At 34.4% G+C, this 24,294-nt stretch overlaps 4 protein-coding genes across 12 annotated transcripts in view; 1 reads left to right on the forward strand and 3 right to left on the reverse strand.

The window, feature by feature from the left end:
* LOC123011585 (dynein heavy chain, cytoplasmic) overlaps window positions 1-7,143 on the reverse strand; it is a 16,403-nt gene extending 9,260 nt beyond the window's left edge. For 4 of the 8 annotated variants that reach the window (XM_044409091.1, XM_044409093.1, XM_044409089.1 and 1 more), the window contains exons 1-8: window positions 6,820-7,143; window positions 6,005-6,771; window positions 5,458-5,750; window positions 5,152-5,401; window positions 4,655-5,099; window positions 4,223-4,596; window positions 3,764-3,799; window positions 5-3,599 (exon numbers count right to left, since the gene is read on the reverse strand). In XM_044409091.1, the coding sequence (XP_044265026.1) occupies window positions 5-3,599; window positions 3,764-3,799; window positions 4,223-4,596; window positions 4,655-5,099; window positions 5,152-5,401; window positions 5,458-5,750; window positions 6,005-6,771; window positions 6,820-7,063 (6,004 nt within the window). In that variant the 5' untranslated portion in view covers window positions 7,064-7,143. The remainder of the gene's footprint in view (window positions 1-4; window positions 3,600-3,763; window positions 3,800-4,222; window positions 4,597-4,654; window positions 5,100-5,151; window positions 5,402-5,457; window positions 5,751-6,004; window positions 6,772-6,819) is intronic. The other 4 variants (XM_044409095.1, XM_044409096.1, XM_044409092.1 and 1 more) reach the window with 1 other exon arrangement.
* Window positions 7,144-7,676: 533 nt separating this feature from the next.
* LOC123011014 lies at window positions 7,677-9,627 on the reverse strand. Of its 2 annotated transcripts, XM_044408261.1 has the most exons (5): window positions 8,584-9,625; window positions 8,434-8,535; window positions 8,242-8,379; window positions 7,935-8,178; window positions 7,677-7,884 (listed from the first exon to the last, which is right to left on the reverse strand). In XM_044408261.1, the coding sequence occupies exons 1-5, from the start codon at window positions 9,506-9,508 to the stop codon at window positions 7,776-7,778; spliced, it is 1,518 nt and encodes a 505-aa protein (XP_044264196.1). In that variant the 5' UTR covers window positions 9,509-9,625; the 3' UTR covers window positions 7,677-7,775. The 2 variants fall into 2 exon arrangements, with proteins under 2 accessions (XP_044264196.1, XP_044264195.1); XM_044408260.1 differs by having other exon boundaries at window positions 7,935-8,379; window positions 8,584-9,627.
* Window positions 9,628-10,898: 1,271 nt separating this feature from the next.
* LOC123012206 (CDK-activating kinase assembly factor MAT1) lies at window positions 10,899-12,011 on the forward strand. The gene has a single exon (XM_044410079.1). It carries the CDS (start codon window positions 11,019-11,021, stop codon window positions 11,964-11,966), a length of 948 nt encoding a protein of 315 aa, XP_044266014.1. The 5' UTR covers window positions 10,899-11,018; the 3' UTR covers window positions 11,967-12,011.
* LOC123012207 (ras-like protein 2) lies at window positions 12,002-13,963 on the reverse strand. Its single transcript, XM_044410080.1, has 4 exons — window positions 13,705-13,963; window positions 13,425-13,512; window positions 13,170-13,357; window positions 12,002-13,115 (listed from the first exon to the last, which is right to left on the reverse strand). Exons 1-4 carry the CDS (start codon window positions 13,807-13,809, stop codon window positions 12,894-12,896), a joined length of 603 nt encoding a protein of 200 aa, XP_044266015.1. The 5' UTR covers window positions 13,810-13,963; the 3' UTR covers window positions 12,002-12,893.
* Between the last annotated feature and the right edge of the window lie 10,331 nt (window positions 13,964-24,294).

Below are 24,294 nucleotides of genomic sequence, written 5' to 3' on the forward strand. Positions count from 1 at the left end.
TCACTTCCAGTCGCAGCATTTTCATCCAATTCTCTTTCCTTCTGTGACTTTAACGCCTCTTGTATGGTTTGAACTTGTTGCGACACCGCTGACAACATCCTCTCTTCCAAACGATTAAATTCATCGAAGCAACCCCACGCGCCCACTTGACACAAACCGACAAAAATTCGTCCCATCGCTTGGAAATCAAACGTTTCATCGCAATTGAATACGAGAACAAAACGTCCTAACTGATTCCCGAGTGCTTTCACTGATTCAGTTTTACCAGTACCGGCAGGACCAAATGGAGAACCTCCAAGACGTGCTTCCAGAGCTTGAGTCATCGTCAAATAACACCGATCGGTCAAAGGAGTCTGCACTAATCTATCTTGAACCCCGAGATACTCAAATCCATAGTAGAATTTAGCATTGGCCATATGTATCGTCAATTGTTTCAAAACCTCGGTTTGGCGAGGATCAAAGTAGTACCTCATTTCGCACAACCATTGGAACGCTTTGTTACCACAAACTCCATTCGCGATCAAACGTCTAGTCACAGTCCGCTTATGAACAAACTCATTAATCAAATGTTCTAGTTTTTTACGTCTCAACAACGGCTGTTCTTGCAATACCGAATCAGCGAGTACAGTCAAGGTTTTCTCAACCTGTTGCAAAACCTTCTCGAGAACACCTTTCTGAGGCTCTCCGTTCATTTTCACCAAAGCTGCTTCCACATCCTCGCTCCACAAAATCTGAGCTGCAAGTACCACAATCTGGGCTTGGTATTTATCCACCCATTGCATGTACTGTTTAGGATCAATCTCATCTTTGAACTGTTTACTATCTTGGACGGCCTGAGCTAAACTCGAGGCTAAAGTAACACGCATTTCCTTTTCGACCAAAGTCAGCCACTCATTGATTTTCGGATGTTCGACCGTACTCACAGGAGTACAAAAATTGACTTCTTCGCCCTCTCGTGACGCAATACCAGTAATAACAGTGTTATCCTCATTTAGAATAATGGCAGCAACTCCGGCAAACATTTTCTTGAAATGTTTCTGCAACCGGGCAATATTTTTACTATTACCAATGATTTCCAACAAGTCTTCATCACCAACGAAATAGAATCGGGGGAAGGAGGTACGCTCACGCTCTAAGTACTCGCCCAAAGCCTTCTGGATCTTCCCCAGTAAATCAGCAAGACGTTCAAGGGCACGTTGCACGCCTGGGATATTCAAAACGTCCATCACCATCGGCGATTTACTCACTTTTTTCATCAGACCCAAAAACTCAGAACTGATACTTTGGAAACGGGAAGTTTCAACTGGAAGCAAAGTTTTAATATCGGCACTTCCAGAGAAAATCCCTTCGAGATAGACCCAACGTCTCTGCACGTCGATCCATACATCAAAGAGAGCATTAATCCGGTTCAATTTTTCTTCCCAAGTCAAAGCTTCCTCTTCAAATACTTTGTAATACGGAGACAACTTCATCGCGGCGACTGAATTAATATGTTCCTTAACTTTGTTAAATAAATCATCCCAGCCACGGATCAGTTTACATTTATTTTGGTAGTTGATCAAGTCGAGTTCGTATGTTTGCCAAGACTCGCGTACTTGTTTCAAGAATTCTTCCAGCGCCATCTCTCCCTGTGCAATCAAGATAATATCCTTGACTATAGATTCGTTCTTCTGCAAATTCACATCCCAGACTTGACCCAAAGTTAAGTCCGACAACACCCAATTGACTCTCAACTGTTTCATCAGTTGTTTCCAATGACGTTCTTTCAAAGCGTCCGATTTCAATTCAACAATCAACATATTGACTTTCGTATAATTATTGAGTGTCTTTTTAACGTACTCGTAGGATGCATATTGACGCAACCTGGCCGGAAGTTCCTTCAATTGTGCACTCATGGCGTCTAGCTGTTGTCGCAACTTACGAGGTTGCACCGATAACCACGGCTTTTCTCTTGTTTCATCGATTTGAGTCCAAATCCTCGATAATTCGGACCAGACCCCTCGCAAGTCTTGCAATTCTTCATACACGACTTGCATCCGGTCTTCGCTGGTACTTACACCTCCGGGTTCTTGCAACTCCAAAGCCTCTTTGGCTTTAGCAACATTATCGCGTTCTTCTTTAAGTCGAGCGAATTTGCTTTCAAAGAGTTGCAATTGAGTCAAAGCATCGTCAGGTTTAAGGTGACCTTCGACCGGTTTACTCCTCTCCCAGTCATTCAAGAAATCGTTAGTGCGACTCTCGACGGCTTTATCCTCCGAAACGATTTTCTGCTGCAGACTTGCAACCTGGGTTTGGATAGAAGAATCTTTGCGTTTGATGATTTCGTTAAAAGCGCTCCATTCGCCTTCTAAGTTTTCAACGTGAAGCCAAGTGGTGGGAAACTGGAAACGTTGTCGTTCAAGGATTCTCTGACCTTCGCGGTAAACCTCGACTTGTTTTTCCCAAGCTTTCATACTGCGTTTCAACTGTTGCACATAAGTGATGAAACAGACCGCATCTGAGGTACTCGCAGCTTCGATACTTTGCAACTCAAGATCGGAACGTGATTTTGAGACATTCGAATGGAAAGTAACCATTTCGTTACCCAAGAGACTTCCAAACTTACTCAAAGTCTCTTTGTGCCACGAGTCGTACTTAAGTGAGACTTTACTTTGGACTTTAGCAAAGTCTATAACGACTGGACCAAATTCACGTCTTGTATCCGACGTATCAAACGTGGTACGAGTCTTTTTAATATCATTAAGACACTCCATCCATTTACTTATATCATCACCCAACTTGCCATAAAGATTATCAGCTTGTAAGTCCCATAATGACTGGTAAGTCAACCATTCGTTGACATAATTCTGAATCTCTTTAATTTTAGAAGCAATAGCACTGTAGGCATTTTCCAAAGGTACTGATAGATTCGGTAATTTCGTTAAAATGTTTCTATAGGTTTCTGCAACCGGCTTATCGACCCCAACTTGATACCGACTACTTTGTAACCTCTGTTGCGACATAACAATCGCCTCCCAAGCAAACAACTGTTGCATAATTTGGAACCTCGCCTCTTCAATACTCGGGTACAAATACATGGTTTGATTCGTAATCCTCACTTCGTGTACCACAACCTGAATTTGCGGATCACCTCCTGGTTTGTGTGTCGGTTGAGTCGGAGCATCCGTATCCATACTATGATCAATTTCCTTCTTTTGGCCATTGAGAGCATCAGTCCAGGCCTCAATACCGGCTTGCAGACGCCTAGCTAAATTCTTCTCGACTTCTTCATCCAATCTATTGACCCAAATGTGCAAGTTGGAATACTGTTTTAGTGATAAATCGTCAACAGCATGTTGTATTTTCGATAAAATATCAGCAAAAGTGTTGGCTGAGTAGGGACAAGTCTCAAGTGACCTCACATCGACTTCAAGTTGCTCGCCAACGATGACGAGTTCTTCAACGCGTTCTTGAAAACTGACAACGGTATCAGAGAGGCGTTGGACGTAGGGATCGAGTTTATAGCTCTCCCAGACGAGTTGGATGCCTTCAGCGATGAGTTGTTGTACTTCTTTGCGCATTCCGGCGACAAGAGGGATGATACTGGCTTTGTCTTCAATCTGTGAGGAATTAAGTAGATGAGACACAAGTTTGGATTTTTTATAACACAACATGCAATAAAAAATCGTACTGTCAGAAAAATAGTAACTAGAAAAATAGACAGTAGTACTACGAGTATGGGGAAACACATAACATGCCGTAATTGATGTAAGCTAGACGCTACCTTGGTACCGCCTTGAGCGCTAATCCTGTTTGAGAGCTACATAATAAAAGACATATGCCTGAATTTGTATTCAACACAAGTCAAAACTCATTCATTTATTGCTAATTACTTAAACTAAGCGTTAGTTAAAACAGCGAGTGGTAATACTGGCAACAAATTAATTCTAATTAACGTAAAAAACAGAAAGTACTGCTTTCTGAGTTTGATAAAGGTTAAGACCGCTCTATGTTAACACAAAAAAGAAAAAAATATTTACGAATGCATCCAAGAACAATGTTCCACAAGCGACAAAAACCTTCCAAAATTTAACACTTTTTAGTGATTAGGTTTTATCAACTATAATTTTACGTTATATTGTATGTTTGAGTAAAATAATGAGGACATCATATTGTATGCCATTACCACTCGCTTTCAACGCTGTATAATAATTAAAAAAAATATACTTAACATTTCACTTACCTTTTCCAGAGTCATTTCGTAGGTCCTCACACTTTCAATCAACGAAATCGCAAATGGATACAACTGATTAGCTTGATGTGCCTTATTAACAATCGCTAACGGCACTCTAAACCCTAGACATTTCAAATTTCGCACTTCTTTCGCCAAAGTGATAATCTCCGGTAGAAAATTAACTCTCAACTTCAAAACATTCCCGCGTCCACTTCTCGAACGCACAGCTTCGATCGTAAAAATACGACCAGTCACTCCTAAATTGCGCTGTTGCACATTGCGCGCCCAATCATCAAAAATTTCCTGCGTATTCAACTTCACTCGAAAACTATCACCGTCAGCTTTCAGTTTCTGACCTTCGATGTGATTTTCCCAACCTTTTCCTTTATTAAAAAAATAATAAAATAATATTTCGAAAATCAACAAAAAATTTATTTATACCTAAAACGTCTTCAACTCGTCGCAAGTAAGTTGTCAATTGATGGTCAATCTGTCTTGCCCAAATGATTGAACCGGCGACTGGTGGCAAATCGCGAACTTTGCTGATTCGAGCGCTATTACTTTGAGGGTATTGTACCTTAAATTTCTCATGCAGAGCTTCGATATCATCTTTAACTCTTTGAATCAAATGAGTTTGGTACTCCCTAATAGCCCCGCGGATATGTGGTCGTACGAAAAGTGCATTAAAGCGCGAAAAAATCCTGAACATTTCATTGGCATTCTTAGCTGTTCCAAGTTGGTCTCTAAGATGTGCAGTGATGCGAGTTTCAACTCTATCAATACGTTCTTCATATCGTTGGACAGCTGCATCCCAGGCGTCCTGCCCTTCTTTAGAAATATCCAAACAATCGACTTCTTTCACATTTTCGTAAGCCAGATTAACTTCCTATAATGACAAAAGAAAAAATTCAAATGTCTTGAATTGTGGGATAACAGACCTCGATGGCATTAGCGTCGGCCGCATCCAACGACAGGGTCGGTTTAGACTGATCCAAATCTTCTCCTTCTACAGGGGCTGCAGCATCTCGCACCGAAGGTCGCAAAACTCGAACTATAACAGTACGAAGTTGTTCGTGTTGACGGCGGAATTTCCGCATGTGTTCCATGCGACTTTGAAGCTTCTTGTGTTGGGCTGAAATCCGCCAGACCATTTTCATTTGTTCATCCCGCTTCTTCTTAATGATGTCTCTGTACAATTTTCAATAAATCAAGATTAACGAATCAAAAACTAGTTGGAAAAATACCGAAGTAAAGCTTGAAGTTTTTCATATTCATCCTCCCAAATAGTAAATACATCAAAACATTGGGTCATCACTTTCTCGAATTCGTCGAATGGAATGTGCATCAAGCGTCTAGTACCCAAAACTTTCAGTAATTGGGCACCCAAATCGCGAGAAATTGCTTCGACGAGACGTAGACAACGCTGAATTGGGTACTTTGTTGATCTTATTTTTCGGAGATGGGCAAAAATTAATTGAACGGCTGCTCTAATCCGCTCTAATTCCGTTGCTGATAGTAAGTCGTTGATTGGGAAGTCCTTTAAATTACAGTAAATAAATAACCAAAGAACTTCCACAAAAGTAATAAAAAGATTTAAGAAATAACTTTGAGGGAAGCTAAATAATTTTCAATTTGAAACTCAATAGCTTAGTTATTTAAAATGTTTCAACAATTCACCAAAAACATTTTTTTTTATTATTAGAAATAATTATCATTGCACTAACGTAATATTTTTTTCCCATAGATGATGGGTAAAAAATGTAATAAAAAAAATTAATATAAATATTGTACCTTCATCAACGGATTGTAGTCATTAACGGTGGCTATGGCCTGTTTCAATCCTGTGTCTGTGTCAAAAGACACTGTTGCATGAAACCTCTTTCCATGTTTGAGAATATCCAAAGTCAAAGCAACCTCCATACTCTCCCTCTTCTCTTGAATCCGATGCAACGCTCTCTCCAAATTCAACCAAAAACTAATTTCCTGTAAAGCGGTCCCTGATGACGGATCCCGGTCCAATTTCGTCACTTTCTGAATCTCCTTAATCCAGCGATTAACCCCGTGTTGCAACTGATTCAGAAAATTCGAATCCTCAACTTTATCGCTGAAATCGGCTACTTTCGGTTTACGGCCTTCATCAGCGCATTGTTTAATCAAACTAGCAACGTATGGATGGACTTGAAGGGTAATTTCAGGAATATCAATGTTTTGTTGCAAATGCAAAAGCCCCATTTCGAGCTCCGCGATTGTTTTTTCAACAGAGGGTGCCATCTTATCACCATCGCGATCGGCTCTGCCCGACTCCTTGACGTAGGATTTGAAAAATGGGGCCACTGTTTTGCTGATGTAAGAATGGAGAATCTCGTAAGGCGAGCCATCGCTGAAATTCATGAGGCGCACTTGCGCCCGAATGCTCTTATCTGCTTCAATGACAGCCCCTCGTTTGATGCAAACCAAACTGAACATTTTTGAATTGGAATAGTGGACCTCATTGCTGATGTAAAAAGTGACCGGTTCTTTCTCTTCTTCACCCTCAGGGGGTTGGTCGCTGTCATCGTCTATCGGGAGTCAAGGTCATGAGGTGAGTCACACTTTTTGACACTTACCTTTGGATGGATTTCTCTGGATATAGAGAATAGAAACTTGGGGATCGCTGAGAAACTTCCTGATGGTGTCTTGGTTGGATTTGTCGTCAAGAGCCGCCCGAAGGTTGGTAAGTTCCCACTGGTTGTCTTCCGGTAAGAGTACAGTGGCCGCTTTCGTTATAAAATTAGTAAAGTCGTTGAAATCGACGATTGCCACATTTTCTGGCTCGGGAGTCGATTCACTCCCTTCCAAAGAGTCCCCCATGGGGGTACACAGTTAAAAACACGTAAAACACGCAAATAACGGACACACCACGAATGCAAGAAACGTCAGCTACCGGTGACAGCTGCCTTGCAAATGGCCAATTGCAGAATGCAAATTTAAAAGAAGCGAAGAAGAAGGGAGCAAAGAACGATTTGCCGATAAGAAAGATAAAACTTGAGTAAAGATAAACTGCTGAAAAAACGCAGTTGTGGAAGTGGTATTCAATATTTTGTAATTTTTCGACTTTAAACTCAGTAGCGCAAATGCACTGTAGTTCTAATAATTAAATTTTTGAACTTACTTTCAGTGCCACTTTCAAGCAATAATATGTTTTAAACACTGTTTAATTTCTTTCTGTTACTATTAAAGTTTTATTTAAAAAGTTAAATTGATTTTAATTAGGGTTGATGCATTGCATGCCATTTTTGTTTATCCACTTTATTCTTTACGTTATAATAATACTCTAATTACCAGCAAGAAAAATCCTAACGGTAATTAGGTTTTTCCTAATTTTATAAAATCACAAATACAGTTCCATTACATTAACCATTAATGTTCAAAAAAAACTTAAAACCATTAATTTGAAGGTGTTTATTAAGTGAAGGTTTCTAACTCATGGAAAATTTGACGCTTATTTATTATTATACTATATGTATTGCATTACATTTAAAGATACATTATTTACAAATTACAATTACATATACATATTTGACTAAATATGAGTCATTTGAAATTCCTCTGAGACTTTTTCGGTCGCATTGTTTGATTCCTGTTTTTTGGTTTCACTTTTTTGTTGCGACTTACTTGCATAATACATCCATCTAAAATTTCTTTTCTATTAACAATTCAACATATTTTTTTGCTCACTTACATTATGACAACTAGTAACAGAACGTGCAAAATTGCTCCAAAATAGAAATAAGCAGAAGGCAAAGTGTCTAAAGTCTTTAAATAAATTGCTTTGTTGTATAGTGGAGCGGCGATTGCAGGACCTATAGCTTCACAAATTCCAAATAGAGACTGAGCTTTTCCTAAATCGTCTTGAGAGACTACTTTTGTAGCTAGTGATCTAATAGCAATGTTAGAAATTCCGGTAATTATACTAACAGCAGTGGCTAAAACATATTTACAATTATTACAATTCAAAAATAAAATATATTTATATCTGAAAGAGTTACCAACATATAACATGACATCAGTTTTGGCTAAACCAAAAATAATATTTGTCGCAATTTTATCGACAAATGTGACGGCTAGAATCATCAAATCTCCCATTGATAGAAATTTGGTAAACAGGGGAACCCCAATTAATGTACCTATTAATAAATTAGTTCGAATTCGTGTAGTTCTGTTGGTATTTTTGTACTCACCTACTAGATGAATAACGGTATTAATAGTGATAAAATAACTGTATTCCAAAGGACCCCAATTAAAAAATCCTTGGACGTACAAATAAAAGACGCCACCTTCACCTACAACCGCAGGTTTAAATCAGGGGAAAACCATACAATGATACCAACCTGTAACCACTATACTATAAATGAATAAAATGAACAAAACAGCAACCACAAACGCTCGATTATTTTCTTTACTCTTCTTCAAAAGAATATTAAAAGTTTCAATAGCGTGTTTGGGGTCAAAAGCATCAACAAAAAACGATTTTTTCGAAATAACATCGGGTTGATTTGGTTCTTTAATCCAAAAAATTCCATACAAAATCGCGAATAAATAACATCCAACAGCAATTGACAAAACTCCAAAATAGCCAGTTTTTTCAAACAAAATCCCACTCACAGCCTGCCCCACAGGAGTGCAAACATTTAAAACGATTTGCACAACTCCAACCCTCAACGTACGCATCTCCACAGTACTAACATCAGCAATGTAGGCAAAAACAGCCATGACAATCATGGTCTGTCCCCCGAAAAAAGACGGTACGACAGTCTGGGCGATCCCTTGGGAAGCCAGCGGCCACTCTTTCATAAAAACAACACACAGCATACAACCAGCGACGGCGAAAAACTCCCCCAAGACGGGAATCAAGAGGAAGGGTTTGCGCAAGTTGTGTCTGTCGCTGTACGAGCCCAAAAACAGGACCAAAATAAGAGGCATGACGCTTTGGAGAGGAATCTGCCACGAGTGCATGTCTCCAATCAAAATTTGAATTTTTTCGTTTGCCTCGGAGTAATTTGTAGCCTCTCCGCTGAGGATGGCGTCGCAGATGGAGTCGTTAAGTTGCAGGTCGGCCCGACAGCCCTTTTCGAACTCGAGGTTGTACAACGCGGGGCCGCAGATGATGGAGGCGAGGAGGTAGGCAGCGATTAGGGGTTCGACGGTGATTACATTTTTGATATAGAGGAGGCGTTCTTTGGTGGTCATTGTCCGAAAGGTCTTCGGGTGCAGGTCCGCGACGGAAGCGGTGACGAGTTCAGTCGTCGATGCCATTTTTGTCGAAGACGACACTTCACTTATGGACAGTTTTTGTTTTCATGCTAAATTGCGTGTAGCATAGCTGAATAGAAAGATTCTCACTGAGAACAGGTTTCTCGGGGCAAGTCGGTGGCCTTAGAGAGATTTAAGGATGTTGTAGGAGAAACAGCAAAAAAAAAGAAATAAAAGTTACATGATCAAGCTGCATTCCGGTTGGAGATTTAAAGTGGTAGGTAATTATCCTGATCATTTGAACTTTACTATCGGTTTACGTCGACTAGTGTGAGATAGGAAGACGGATTTTGTTTTGATGAAGATGCGCTTAGTGTTAAGGTTACGGAATAAATAAATATTAATAAGCATTTATCACGCAATTGTTTTGAAATGAAAATATTAAAAAAACAACAACAACGAGATAATTATCGTAATTAATCAGTTTTCAAAATTTGGTTATTGAACTGATAGAGATATTATTTATAAGAATTTTAAAAACTCGTTTAAACCGCATAATATTTTTTGCCATTTAATATTTATTTACTAGGTACATACATTTTGTATAAAATACAAACAGAATGAACATTAAGATCAAAGGTTAATAATTATTAAGAATTAGTATTCTTAGGAATACTTTACAATCTGTGTATATAATTACCGCACAAATCAAAAAAGTATGTACTACATATTTGTAGATACACTATTATTTCGTTTAGAAATAAATATAAAATAATAAATTCTTGATAGAAAACCTGATTTTTTATTTTAGCTGTAGGTTCATTCTTTAGTTTTTATAATAAATTACAAAAAGTAAACATTAATGATAAAAGCCAATTTATTTTGCAAAGCATTATTTTATATGACACATTTCCAAGGAATATGACCTTCAATATCATTTTTTCTCAACGATTTCAAGCAGAATAACTAGAATTGATTGCAAAATATCATCGTGATTAAAAGTACACAACAAACCAATTTAAAAAATTAAAAGTTAGTTATCTATTGTAGTAAGATTCGATAAAAAATAAGTGGTTTATGCTTAAAAAATATTGAACATGAAAATTTGAAACGGTTACATGTATGTTACAAAAAATGTATTCGTTTTTTTATAGAAAAGAGACATTGAAATCTTTAGTGAAATACAACAAGTTATGTTTCTGTAATAATATAATATTATGTAAGAACAACCTTATCATATTTTTTATCTTAATTTTTTAAGTTCATAACAAAATCAGATCCTATGTAAAAACAAGCTGTTGTAATATATTTTTATTGTTATTTTCTAAACAACCCGTACAAAACATCGCATTATAAAATAAATTTCAAACAATAATTCTTCGCGCTTTTCGATCACTGCGCTCGCCATTATTGAATCTATTGTGGAGAAGTTATAACTATACAAAGGTGCATTTGAACTATATATCATGAAAACTAAAATTAAAATATCCCACATGTGAGGTTATGTTGATGTCAATATAGGTGCGAAATTCGAACAATTATCGCTTTTTTCCCTTGCAAACTCCTCCTAAAAATGGAAGACTTCACTTGTCCGCGATGTAAGACATCGAAATTCCAAAACCCATCACTAAAAATGATGGTAAACGTTTGCGGCCACGGATTATGCGAAAGTTGCGTCGACCTGCTCTTCCTCAAAGGCTCCGGAAGCTGTCCCGAGTGCCGGATTCCACTCCGCCGCAACAACTTCCGTGTCCAGTTATTCGAAGACGCCACAGTTGAAAAAGAGGTGGATATTCGTAAACGCGTCTTGCGTGATTTCAACAAAAAAGAAGAAGACTTTAATTCGCTGGCTGAATACAATGATTACTTGGAAGAAGTCGAAACGATCATTTACAACTTGACAAATAACATTGATGTTATTAACACGAACAAGAAGATCGAGCAATATAAACGCGACAATCGCGAACAAATAATGAAAAATAAAGGCAAACTAGGAAGGGAGGAATACGAACTTGAGGAACTCTTAGAGTTAGAGAAACAACAACAAGAAATACGTAAACAGGAGATAATTATTGAAGAAACTGAAAGTAAGAAGAAAAAAATTCGCGAGAAAGAAGCACTGATTGATGAGTTGATGTTTTCGAGTGAAAATGCTAAAAATATCGTTGAAACATTCGCCCAACAAGTCAAAGAAGCAAAAGAGGAGGAAGCTAAAGCCGCTCCTGCGAAAAAGACACATTTCTCAACGGGGATTCAAATTGGAAGGCAGTCTCAAAGCTCATTTTTGCCTGTTCCCATAGAAGAGGGTCCCTTATTTATTTATAAACCTTTGGTTTTGCAAATTGAAGGTCCCAAGTTGCCAACAGATGAAGAAATCGTTGGTATGGGATACACAAATCATGTACGAACGGAAAATGAACAAGAGAGAGCGGGTGGTTTCAAGTCCAATATTGCTTGTATCAGGGCTTTGCAAGATGCCTTCTCGGGGCTGTACCATGTAAGAAAAACGCCAGTTCACTAATTTATTTTCATGTTGGAGAATAAAGTTATCTTTCGTACATTAAAACATTTATTTTGTTAAAATAGAACACACAAATCTAAAATTTATAACTAGAAGTGTGCCCGCGATAAATAGCACCGTTGATTACATCTAATTGTACTTGCAATAAATTTGTTAAATTAAGCAATAAGTAAAGGAGGGCTATTTTAGTTTAAAATAAACGAAAAATTTGTTTAGGTTAAAATGAGTCAAGTTCATTACCGTCTAACTAAATATCATTAGTAACTCGGTTATTAGATGTAATTGACACTCTTTATTAAAGCGAATCTGCCTATTAAAACATTAAATGGCAGTGTTCATGGGAATTACACAATGTAAATATCATCTCATGTGATGTACAGAAAATTATTTCAATTGAAATAATTTTATAGAGATCTCTAAATGAACAATCAGGCAATCTTATTTGTCTCAAAAAATTCATAAAACTATTCTAGCCACTAGTAGCCTAGAAAAATATAATTCATATAAAAATAAAATTGGTGTTTTTCACTCTATTTGGTAGAGAATAACTTATATACAAAAAAAGCTTGAGTCATATTCATATAAGTCTGCCTCTCTTTATAGCTACATATTATATACAATATTTATAGAGCTTGACAGCTAAAAATCAGACAAACAAGGGGTCAATGAAAATTCAATATACTCGTGCTAAGGGTAAAAAAAATGTGTCCATGGATCAACAGAAAATGTGGTTAGGTACTGAACTTTTTATTAAGTGTAAAAAAATGTATGATTAAGAAACCTCACTGGAAAATATACCAAGTGATCCCTTATTTATCTGTAGAAAGAACACAAACCGTGCAGATATGTCCTAACAGCGTAATTACGTTTAAATATCATGAAAATCTTAGTGATGTGTACATAAAAATAAGCGTCTAGAGTGCGCATTCACAGCATGCAGCATTTTTTCTTGTTCCTTTTCATATACCCGGTCTTTAGAGGCGGCCTTTCAGATAACTGGAATTTTCGCACAACGCGAACCAGTTCGTAAAAGGCATTATCCACATTCATCCTCATTTTGGCACTGCATTCAATGTATGGGATTTTTAATTGTCTTGCCAGCTGTTGCGCCTCCTCTTGCCAAACAACTCGTTGGTGTTCCAAATCCACCTAAACGGAACTGTTTACAAAAGGGCGGAAAATAGATTAGGGTCAAGGAATTACCTTGTTTCCCACCATCAACATGGGGAACTCGTCGCGGTCCTTCACTCTAAGGATTTGTTTGTGAAATTTGTAGACTTCTTCAAAACTGGATCTTTCTGTTACTGAAAAGACAAGTAAGAAGCCTTCACCTGATCTCATGTATTGTTCTCGCATGGCACTGAATTCCTCTTGACCGGCGGTGTCCAAAACTGCAATTTCGTGAGTTAACCTTGGGTTATTTTGGGGCTTGAGAGTAAACATTGGGGCGCTACTTACTGTCTAGTTTTGCGGGGATATCGTCGATGACACATTGTTTAGTGTAAGAATCTTCAATGGTGGGGTCGTAGTCGGTAACAAAATAGCTCTGGAATTTCGTTTTGAAACTTGTGACAAAGTGTAGGATAAATTACAAGGTTAAACACACTTCACTCCATATAAAGCTAAATGTAATTAATTAGGGACAATAACACCTGACAATTTTGATACGCTAAATCAACGAAGCCAGACTTTTACAACAATGGAAAACATGCAAAATTGATAGTATTTATATAATTACCTGAATAAATTGTAAAGTTATTGCGGACTTTCCGACACCACCTCCACCCACAATAACCAATTTGTATGTTTGATAACTGTTGGGCCTGTCCGTTACTTTAGACATTTTAATTTTCTTTTTCAAATTAAAACTAATTTACGACGACTTTACTCAACTACCGATTTAAAAATAGGGAAAAAATAAATATAGAACAACTAAACGTGAAGTTAAACCTACCAATAAAAAAATTAGTCACAGATTTAGTAACATTTAAGATTCTATCGCAGCGTTGGCAGCAACACGGCGCCAAGTTCAAATAATTGTCACGTCTTGTTTATCATTTGGTTTTCAGCACATGTGAACATTTTCGAGGAAAGTTTTATTGATGCGGGTGTACGATGGTCCCACGGTTTGAATTTGCAACCCTTCAGTCGTTGTCTTCGTTGTTTTTTTATGTAAATTAGCAAATGTCATTACCATGTTTTATGAATAATGCTCGTTTCCGGTGATGAGGGAAAGCATTTTCCGAGAAATAAATATGGGGCATTAAAATTGCATAATGTTGAAGCTGAAGATGCGTTGACCTTCGTTTCCCGCCAGTTACAGCGAACACCCCACGATGACGCATTCCAAGATGTGGCCATCAGGTACTTGGTTCATCCCCCTTTTGCAGAGACGGACTTGAGAGAAAACACCCTCAAAAAAAAATGGTAAAAACTTTGCAAACAATAATTTAAAATTTTGTTTCAAAATAAGTCACTAAAGTTAAAAAAATATTTTTAAACTACACAGTATGCCTAAGCAAATACTTTCTCCGTTATTATGTACTGATAGTTATTTTAGGTAATAGTATATTATTCAACGAATGAGAAAGCTAGCCATTTCCACGAAGAAAATTTACGATCGGAGCAAATTACAAGTGGTAATTCAATTCCAGAATTGGGATTTTTTAAATTCATAATTGCAGGTGTTCATACATTTTTTAAGCAGTTAAGAATAAATCTGTCAACGCCTTTAGATCTTAAGGGTTTTTATATCCACTACGTGATGCTGTAAATATTTTTTTTATTAGATTTTCTTTTTTATAAATACGTTCAGTAAATTTATATCAACAAAAGTTATTTAATAATATATAGGCCCCTTCATCACACTCAACATTTTAAGGAAAAACACCCTGATTTTCAAGGGTCAACAGAAAAGCGCAGCCCCTTCAACACACAGCTACTTTTTAAGGAAAAACACCCTGATTTTCAAGGGGTAACAGAAAAGCGCAAAAAAATCGTGAAAACACCCTGATTTTCAAGGGGTAACAGAAAAGCGCAAAAAAATCGTGAAAACACCCCGTTTTTCAAGGGGTAACAGAAAAGCGCAAAAAAATCGTGAAAACACCCCGTTTTTCAAGGGTTAACAAAAAAGCAAAAAAAAATCGTGAAAACACCCCGATTTTCAGTGGTAAACAGAAAAGCAGAAAAAATCGTGAAAACACCCCCTATTTTAAAGGTATATTTTAAAATTAACATTTTTAAGGAAAAACACCCTGATTTTCAAGGGTCAACAGAAAAGCGCAGCCCCTTCAACACACAGCTACTTTTTAAGGTAAAACACCCCGATTTTCAAGGGTGGTTCAAAAGTCTAAAATTTTAAGGTAAAACACCCTGATTTTCAAGGGGTAACAGAAAAGCGCAAAAAAATTGTGAAAACACCCCCATTTTTTAAAGCCAGCGTAAACCCATTTTTGAAACTCGATGGCTTGTGGTAATTTAAATTTCATAATTAATGAATACAAACCCAGTTCGTTAATAAATAATATTTTGACATCAATTTTCTTGACGCCCTGTATTAGGGTGTCTGGAAATTCTATCTTTTAAAGGAAAACAACCTGATTTTCAACGTAAATCAAAGAGCGCAAAATTTATGAGGTCTCCCTCAGAACATTTGTCCTGTTTCTGTAAGGTAGAAGGCATGCTATACAAACTTATGTAGATGGCTCTGTTCAGCACAACAGTTCAAATTGAATGATTCTAGAAATCAACCCATTGAACAAGTTTTTAATCAATTTTCCCGACTGGGTAAAACACGCTGTCTGTAAAATTGGTGTGAAAACTATTTGTTAATGAATAGGATTAGCACAGTTATAGAACTATGTCAAAAATAGATAAAGAAGAAATTTCTTTTTTGAAGAGAACAAAAATAACAATTTTAAACAAATTTTAAGAATTTATGCACATGTTCTTTCACCTTCTGTCAGATCAAACAATTTCTTCGTTATTTGATTTGCAACAAACTGTAGATATTCCATTGTCTGAAAATCTCACAAACGGCATTACAAATTTTACAGTTGTATGATCGCCTTCATCTTTTATTTGTCCGTTTATATTATATAAATTTTTCAGTTTGATTAAATATAATTTCATACTAGCTGAACTTCGCTCTCTTTGTATTATGTGAAGAATTTTACTTGTTCTATCTATATTTTCATCGTTATCTATCTCACCTATTATAATTTTTTTATGATTCATTTACATGTATATAAAAAACACTTTCACTACTACAGACGATTAATTAGTTTTATTATTTGATCGATAAGACTACATTTAAATCCAAAAACTGTCAAGTCAAATTTATCAGATTTGACTAATGTATTCGAAATATCATCATATTCATAAAACATTTTATCTTTAAAGAAATATAAATTTCTATATCTGAATGCTCTGCTTATATTTGGAGGTATTCCAGCAAATAATTCTGAAATAAGGCCATTTTTCTTTGATCTAAACAAACACTCATCAAACTCAATATATAAAACTTTATCATAAAATATATATGTTTTTCCAGAATAAGTTCTAAATATCGCATCAATTCTTTTTCCTTTTGGTATTCCTAAATTATCAATAGATTGACCATTGTATCCACTTTTAACATTAAAACTTGGAAAATCAACTAAATAATATAAATTTTTAACAACTATTAAAACATCACCTGAAGGTCTTTGATAAATATGCGAAACTTCTTTAAAATCATCTGGCAAAAAATATAAATAATCTTTAATTAATTTCGGTTCTTTATCATAAGTCATATCTTTTAAATTGACTAATCAAACATACTTTTTATTAAAAAAAATATACATATGATGATTTGCAATTAAAAATGTGTCAATTTCTTTATTAAAATCACATAAATTCACCATAGGCTCGTGAGTCGAAGACGAATTACCAACAGTATCTTTTACTCCGACTTTGCTTACAGTAGGTTTAACTGTTGTTGTTGTTGTTGYTATTAATTCATATTTTAATCGTTCAGGTCGTCCATWTAAATATTGAATTGCCCAGATATCGTCTTGAGTCAATTTATCAATACCACCATTATAATAGGCGTACATAATTGAATTATTATTTGCAGAATGTTCAATACCTAATGTGTGTCCTATTTCATGTAATAAAACAGTATAAAAATTAGTTTGATCATCAGGTGTATTGCTTGATTCACCAAAATACCAGTTTTCTGATTTATCAAAATGGATTCCTAAACATTCATTATTATTTTGAAAAAAAGCATGAGCTAAAACATTACCTTTTCCGTCGAAACTTCTAGATCATATTCCTTTTTGACACCGTGAATTATGATTATGTTGAAACAGTGTATTAGAAAATGAAATAAGTATATCCGGTTTAATACTATTATACTCAAACATTAAATTTGAAACAGACTGCCATTGATTGAAGGCTTTTTGTGCTAATTCTTTCATTTCATTTGTAGCTAGTGAAAAATACCATTTAAGACTTGTTTTATTCCATTTTTCATAATGAACTCTATAAGCTGTTGGATTATCTTTATTTCCACATCTAAGGAAATCAAGTGTTTTCTGATTTAATGTTCCATCAACAGGTAAATTATAATATTCTTGAAAGCTAATCAATGCTTCATTTACATCTGTTAATGATGAACTATTACTCTCCAAATAACCAAATTGTTCTAAATAACTCTGAATCCGGACGGGGTCCTCATCTGAACTTTTTACAGTAGTGAAAAATAGGAAAAGAATAAAATATTTCATTTAATAGAATAAATTCCTGGACGCTGTCGACTCATGGACAACGCGATTTAAATATCAAATTGAACTAAATGGGAAGATCTTCAGAAATAATTATATTACAAAAACAATCTTCACAATCACTAGAGTTGAAGATCATATGATTTCTTTGCAGAAACACTATTTGCTTTTTATCAAGAAAATATGAAACAGCGTCATATAACTCATAGAACTTATTAATTTTTTTAGAGTCTGAAAATAAGTCAACAACGGATAAATATAACTTCAAGTTTCCCTCTAAAATAAAAAATAATCCATTAGTTGGACCAACATCATTTGATTTACTTATAGCAGTAATAGCATACCTCTTATCAGTCTTTAAATCAAATAATTTAATTTCTTTTGGTTCTGTCATCGTCCTCGACTCTGGGGTGGCATTGCCAGTCATTTATTACAATAAAAAAATATCAATTTCCATTTAAGTGGACTTTTTCCAGGTATTTCTCTCTGGGAAAATAATTAAAATTACTGACAAATTCCTCTTCACGTAAATTTATCTCTTTTTCATTTATTTTATCAGCCTTATATAAATGCAATAACTGTCTATAAAATTTATAAATTAACTTATATTCTTCAATTCTTTCTGATATTTTTAACCTCTTATCTAAGATTTCTATTACCCCAGCTCCAAGAGATAAACAAACTAGTGGTGGTAGTGCTAACGAAGATAATCCCGACGCTGTAAATAATAATTTACTAATAGATAATCCAATTCCAATTTTATAAAAATATATGTAACTTTTTTTCTATACATACAAACGTTTTTGTAGATATTTTTCCATTTATAACATATAGATAATACATAATTTTTTAATTACGTTCAAATATTGAAATAGTAGTTTTCTCATTTAAACGACACGGTATCTGTTTAAAAGAATATAATATATCATAAAAATCTTTGCCTCTGTTGACATTAATTACCACATATATACAGTAATAACCACATAAAACAGAAGAATTCATTTGTAATTGTGTGCTATTCCACGCAATATTTTTTCCACTACTTAATAAATATTTTTTAATTTTTTCTGGTGGAGATATTCCAAAACTGTCAAAATATAAAATATTTCTTAAATATGGTTTGTTTATGTAACATACCCAGTGTGAGCCATAACAATTAGAGGGTTGAAAATTAATTATACCTGATTCATCTTTTCTAATTTTTTTTGGTAACATGTCAATTGCAAAAACACCTCGAAAATTTCGCGTAGCTTCCTGAGGGAAACCCGAATTTTTCATAATATCAGATATTTCTATATTACTTAAACCCGATTTCCTATCAATTTTATTCCTTGTCCATATGTCTTCGTCTTTTTCGTGTTTTTTTTATCCTTTTTTATACCATCTCCAAAGGCTTTTTGTGCTAATTTAGTACCAGCATAACCAGCAGCACCTAATCCCAATGTTTTGGCTAACGCTGCAGGAAGAATTAAGGCAGGTAAAAATCCACCTATCTGTGTTGGAGAAAATTTGATATAACAATATTTTTTCTTCTCTTTTTTACACTTTTTAATTTCATCAATCTGATTTTCTCTTAATTTAATAGTATTATTAGGTCTTTCTGTTAAATCGAATCTTATATTACAATCTATTCTTTTTTCTTTACAACTTTGGAGTTTCTTTATTTGATTGGGTGATAAATATACTTTATAATCATTCATTTATTTAATTAAAAACTCAGCAAATCTTCGTCTACTTCATTTCCAAATAAATCTTTTCATCTATGATATTCATATTTGCAATTCTTTGAGATTCAACTACGGCATACATATAGTAATTAATATTTTGATAATCTTTTAATGTCCAATTAACTTCTAGTTCAGATGATTTTGTTTTACTAAAAAAATTTTCATCATTTTCTTTTGTTACATCAAAAGCAACAACTAAATAGAGGTTACAAAAATCTTTATAGCTAACGCATGTACCTTCATCCAAATCTTTTTTATAATTACAAGAGAGGAATGCGGCATACAACCGTTGTAAATCCTCATTATTCACCTGATATTCATAAGTAGGATGTTGGGTACCATTGATTTTAATGTTTATTCTTTCTAAATTCATATTATCAAAAATCATCATTGTCTTGGTAAAATTATCGTTTCGTTCAGCTCTAGAAAAAACTATAAAAACTCTAGATATTTTGTTTTGATTATTTACGACGCGCCAGTTTCCACTTCCAGAAGACCACAAATTACTACGGTAACAATTAAGCGCATTCCAGCCACAAAGAAAGTTAGATTTGCTAACTAATAATGAAGATAATAGTTTCTCTGTTTCTAATGAGGGTTTTACTATTGGGATCCACAAACTAATATCAGATATTTCATAATCATAATTTCCATCAACTTTAGCATAATATATTTTTTATCCTATTTTTACGTAATTCGATACGAATTTTTCCATTCAAAACTTTGTTACAGTCTCGTACAAATCGGAAAATTTTAGATAAAGGAATAAATTTTGTAATAGTTTTTTCATCTTTTGTTAACAACCATCTCTCTAAATATCCTTTATTGAATGCAGAATTATTTGTGATTTTTGAAATAATAGTTTTTATATCAACGTCTAAATCTTTAAATTTTACCGATTTATCTTGCGCCTCATATTTGTATTGAGACGTATCTGCTGAATCTGCTGTGTCTGGATACCAACACAATTGTGATGCTGAAGTATCAGAAACATCTCCAGAAAATTCAATCAGATTTGAAATTAACGTAGCAACACCCACATAATTTGTTTCTTCTATTAATACCTCTTCATAGAATAGCCTCACATAGTCAAAATCATTTATCCCATTATTTGATATAGTTGCATAATTATTTGGATTGTTTTTAATTTTCGATTTGACAAAAATATAAGCACCTGATAAATGTTTCCATCCGCTTATGTTAGTTTCGAGTGTATATTGTTCAAGTTCTTTCACATTGATATTACTTTCTCTTATTTCATTGTAAGTATAACTTTTTGTTGATTCATCGATTACAGGCATTTCATCAATACGCCATAAATTGTCCACAACGCTTTCCATTTATTTAAATAAAAAGAAGTCTGATGAAATTAGCCCCAGAGCCAAAGGCGAAGTCTTTTAAGAAACTTAAGCATTCAGCAGATTTTTAATAATCTCCTTTGATTTTTTAGTTAATCGATTCGCCCTGCCTGTCTTAGCCTTTTTCAATCCGTCGCCTCGTAAATGTTCATTCATCGATTTTTCTTTCATTTTGTTTAGAATTGGATTTATAATTTCTTCTTTATAAGTAGAAAACGGCGGCGATTWTACGTATGTAGACGCTATATTTTTAATCCCTGAAGTCACACCTTGAATGATATCCTCTTTATTATTTTTCCAAAAAGGTTTTAATATATTYCGATATAAAAAGCCTAATGCAGGTATAGCAAATTTTTTTATAGATTGAAAAATATTTCCACCTCTAATATCTCTATGATATTTAAGACCAAACCCATATTGTTTCCGAAATAATTGTTTTTTATGAACAACAAGTACCATTTATTCTACAAGAAAGACTGGCAGGACCAGCCCAGAGTCGAAGACGAAGACTTACTGAATATCTAGAACAAAATTTAAGCACTCTCCATTAAAATTTATCAACTGATTTAGCTAATTTGTAACGGAAATGCGAATATTAAATATATAATCCGTACGATTAATTGGTAAATATTTCGGATGCGTCGGTTCAATATTAATTAAAGATCTAGGTGAAATATTTGGAYTAAAAGCGTATATAASATCACTTTTGAGATTATTTTGATAACTAGAWGAAACTAGGGAGCAGTGAATCAAGATTTGATCAATATCTTTGGTGATATTACCAATTTTTGTTGCATAGTTTATTCCTTCTTTATATATTTTTTTATCAAATCCTAAAAGKTCATYTATRTTACCGTGGGAAAAGTCAATTTCATAYTCTWTGTCGCGTATAATTAGCATAAAACGATTAGTTGCATAATTTACATCAAAATAAAACGGGGGTGTTTCAAACGTTCCAAAATATTCTTGGATATAATTATTTAATTCATTTTCATCGTACAAACCGTTTGGTAATTTTAATATTTTCCACTTCGATTCATTTCTATCGTGTTCTTCGTCTTCGACTCTGGACAGGCCTTGCCTGTCTTTCTTGATTTCGTTATTTTTGAGTTCGACTGCGAAGTCTGATGAAATCAGCCCAGAGCCAAAGGCGACGTCGTTTTTACCAGACTTGTATTCGCTTCGCTCATGATGGCTTCGCCTGAATTTTATTTCGTTATTTTTATACTCTTCAGTAATGTTATCCCAACTATACCAGAGACTTGCTGTTTTTAAAGCAATTTCACCTTTTAATCCAGATAAATTAATAGGACTTTCAGAATAACTTATTTCAAAATCATTTTCTTTAGATCTAATGTGTATTAGGCTCATTTATTCAGTTTAAAAAAGCAAGCGTCCACAAAGCCTGGCAAAGCCAGTCAGAGGCGAAGCCGAAGTGGACTAGTGCTCCGCATGTAGCGTCGAGAATATCTTTTTGTGATCTGATTTTTTTATGAGTTTCAGGTTTAACAATTTATCAAGTATTTCCACGCATTCATTGTATACATCAGTTGAATCATTTCCGGCATTTTTTGACGCAATTAATAGATTAAGACGTTCTACCATTTCATTCGGATCTGAAAAAATACCGCTTCCTTTTTCATAGAAAGGAATTTTTCGAATATCTTCTAAAACACTTTTATATTTTTTCAACTGTGAATACACATATTGTAAATTATCAATTTTTCTTGTTCTTGTGATTTATTTGCGTTTGTAAGGTGCGCATTTAATGATTTCAATTTAGTTGATATTTCGGGTATCGTTGTATCAATTTTTGCATTTCGACTTCTAATGTCTAACGATAATAAATGTGAAGGTTTTTCAAATTTAAATTGTTTTTCAATAATATCAAAATTTAAATCTTTATTCGGATCTAAGCTTATTGAGGCAGATGATTTTGGAAAAGATAATAAATTATCTGATTCGCTTACATCATCGCCTTCAGCATTCGCCTTTGGCTCTGGGCTGATTTCATCAGCATTCTTTGGAACATTTTTGTCTTCGAGTCTGGGCAGGTCTTGTTCCTCAATTGCTAAAACATTTTTTGAATTCGCTTCGCTCATAAGAATTTGTTGTGTAAATTCAGTAATATTATCAAGTTTGTCAGTTATGGGTTTCTGTAATTTATTTATTTCTTCCTTCGTTAAATGTTCTTTAAATTGTTTTAAATGGATCCTATTTTTTATTATTTTACGATTTTTTAAAATAGCGTCAATTATTTCAGTTTTACTATCAGTGTTAGTTATTTATATAAAGTGAAAAAAAATATTCCGGGATAGGGATTCGAACCTTGGACTGATCAAAAAGTTTTTTTTCTAAGTTTTTTTTTGGGGTTTGCCTTTTTTATCAATCCATACCAACTTTATTTTTGGAGTTTACGAAGAATTTAATCTTGCGCCAGGGACTCCTCGTTGGTTAATGAATTGTTTTTGACTTTAATACTTTCTAAATATTGTATGTCTTTGTACATGTTGTCTACTTGCTGTTCAGCTAATCTTATTTTTTCAATTAATTGTCTTGTACGTTTTTTCAAAGGCTTTATTTTGTTATCTTGTAATTTACTGATTCTTACTTTTATTCGCATAATTTGAAGGTCAATTTCATTACTATCTGAAGATTGATGAACTTCTTGAAGAAAGTTTGTAACACGATCAAGACCCTTCAAATTTTTTTTGAATTTTTGGATTTGTTTATTTGTTTGTTTGTTTATTTGTTAATTTTTGTTTCATTAATAAATTAGCGCCAAAATGGCCTTTTATATTAATAATTATAGGACGAAGCGGTTCTGGTAAAACAAATACTGTTGTCAATATTTTAAAATATTTATTTTTTGATACTTTTTATCTGTATGCGAAAGATTTAGAAGAACCTTATTATCAGTTATTACAAAATGTGTTTGATGATGAAAAAATTCGGCCTAAAGAACCTCATGAAAAACCGATAATTGAATCGTACTTTTCATCAGATATAGAAGACATAGTCGATGTAGACGAACTGGATAGAGATAAACAAAACTTGATTGTTGTTGATGATTTCGTAACGGAAAAAGATCAAAAGAAACTGATAGATTTAGCTATACGCGGAAGAAAAATGAATGCTTCAATGATTTATATAACGCAGGATTGGTATAGAGTGCCAAAATCAATTCGTTTACAATGTAATTATCTTTCAATATTTCCATCATGTGATGGTAATGATATAAGCTTAATATTTAGAGAAAAAGGGTTGGATAAGAAACTCAGGAAATATTATGAAAATAACATTAAAAATTTTGATTGCTTAACTATAGATTTCAAAACTCCTGAAATGAAATATAGAAAGAATTTTACGCCCATAAATGACATCTGAATACGTTCTTAGAAAAAATAGAAAAAAAGGTGGAAAATCAACAAGAGGACCACCTGGTACGTATAGGGTTTAACCTAACAGAAAATGG

This window comes from Tribolium madens, unplaced genomic scaffold, assembly GCF_015345945.1.
Source record: "Tribolium madens isolate multiple individuals breed KSU strain unplaced genomic scaffold, Tmad_KSU_1.1 Scaffold_91;HRSCAF=231;Tcas5.2_LG7, whole genome shotgun sequence".
NCBI lineage: Eukaryota > Metazoa > Arthropoda > Insecta > Coleoptera > Tenebrionidae > Tribolium > Tribolium madens.

Coding starts and splice junctions, on each gene's coding strand:
- LOC123012206 (XM_044410079.1), top strand. CDS start 11,019: ATGGAAGACTTCACTTGTCCGCGATGTAAGACATCGAAATTCCAAAAC.
- LOC123011014 (XM_044408260.1), bottom strand. CDS start 9,508: ATGGCATCGACGACTGAACTCGTCACCGCTTCCGTCGCGGACCTGCAC. Junction 8,380..8,433: donor TACCGTTATTCATCTAGTAG/GTGAGTACAAAA, acceptor ATTTATTAATAG/GTACATTAATTGGGGTTCCC. Junction 7,885..7,934: donor CTGTTACTAGTTGTCATAAT/GTAAGTGAGCAA, acceptor AAGAAATTTTAG/ATGGATGTATTATGCAAGTA.
- LOC123012207 (XM_044410080.1), bottom strand. CDS start 13,809: ATGTCTAAAGTAACGGACAGGCCCAACAGTTATCAAACATACAAATTG. Junction 13,358..13,424: donor TATCCCCGCAAAACTAGACA/GTAAGTAGCGCC, acceptor ACGAAATTGCAG/TTTTGGACACCGCCGGTCAA. Junction 13,116..13,169: donor TGTTGATGGTGGGAAACAAG/GTAATTCCTTGA, acceptor AGTTCCGTTTAG/GTGGATTTGGAACACCAACG.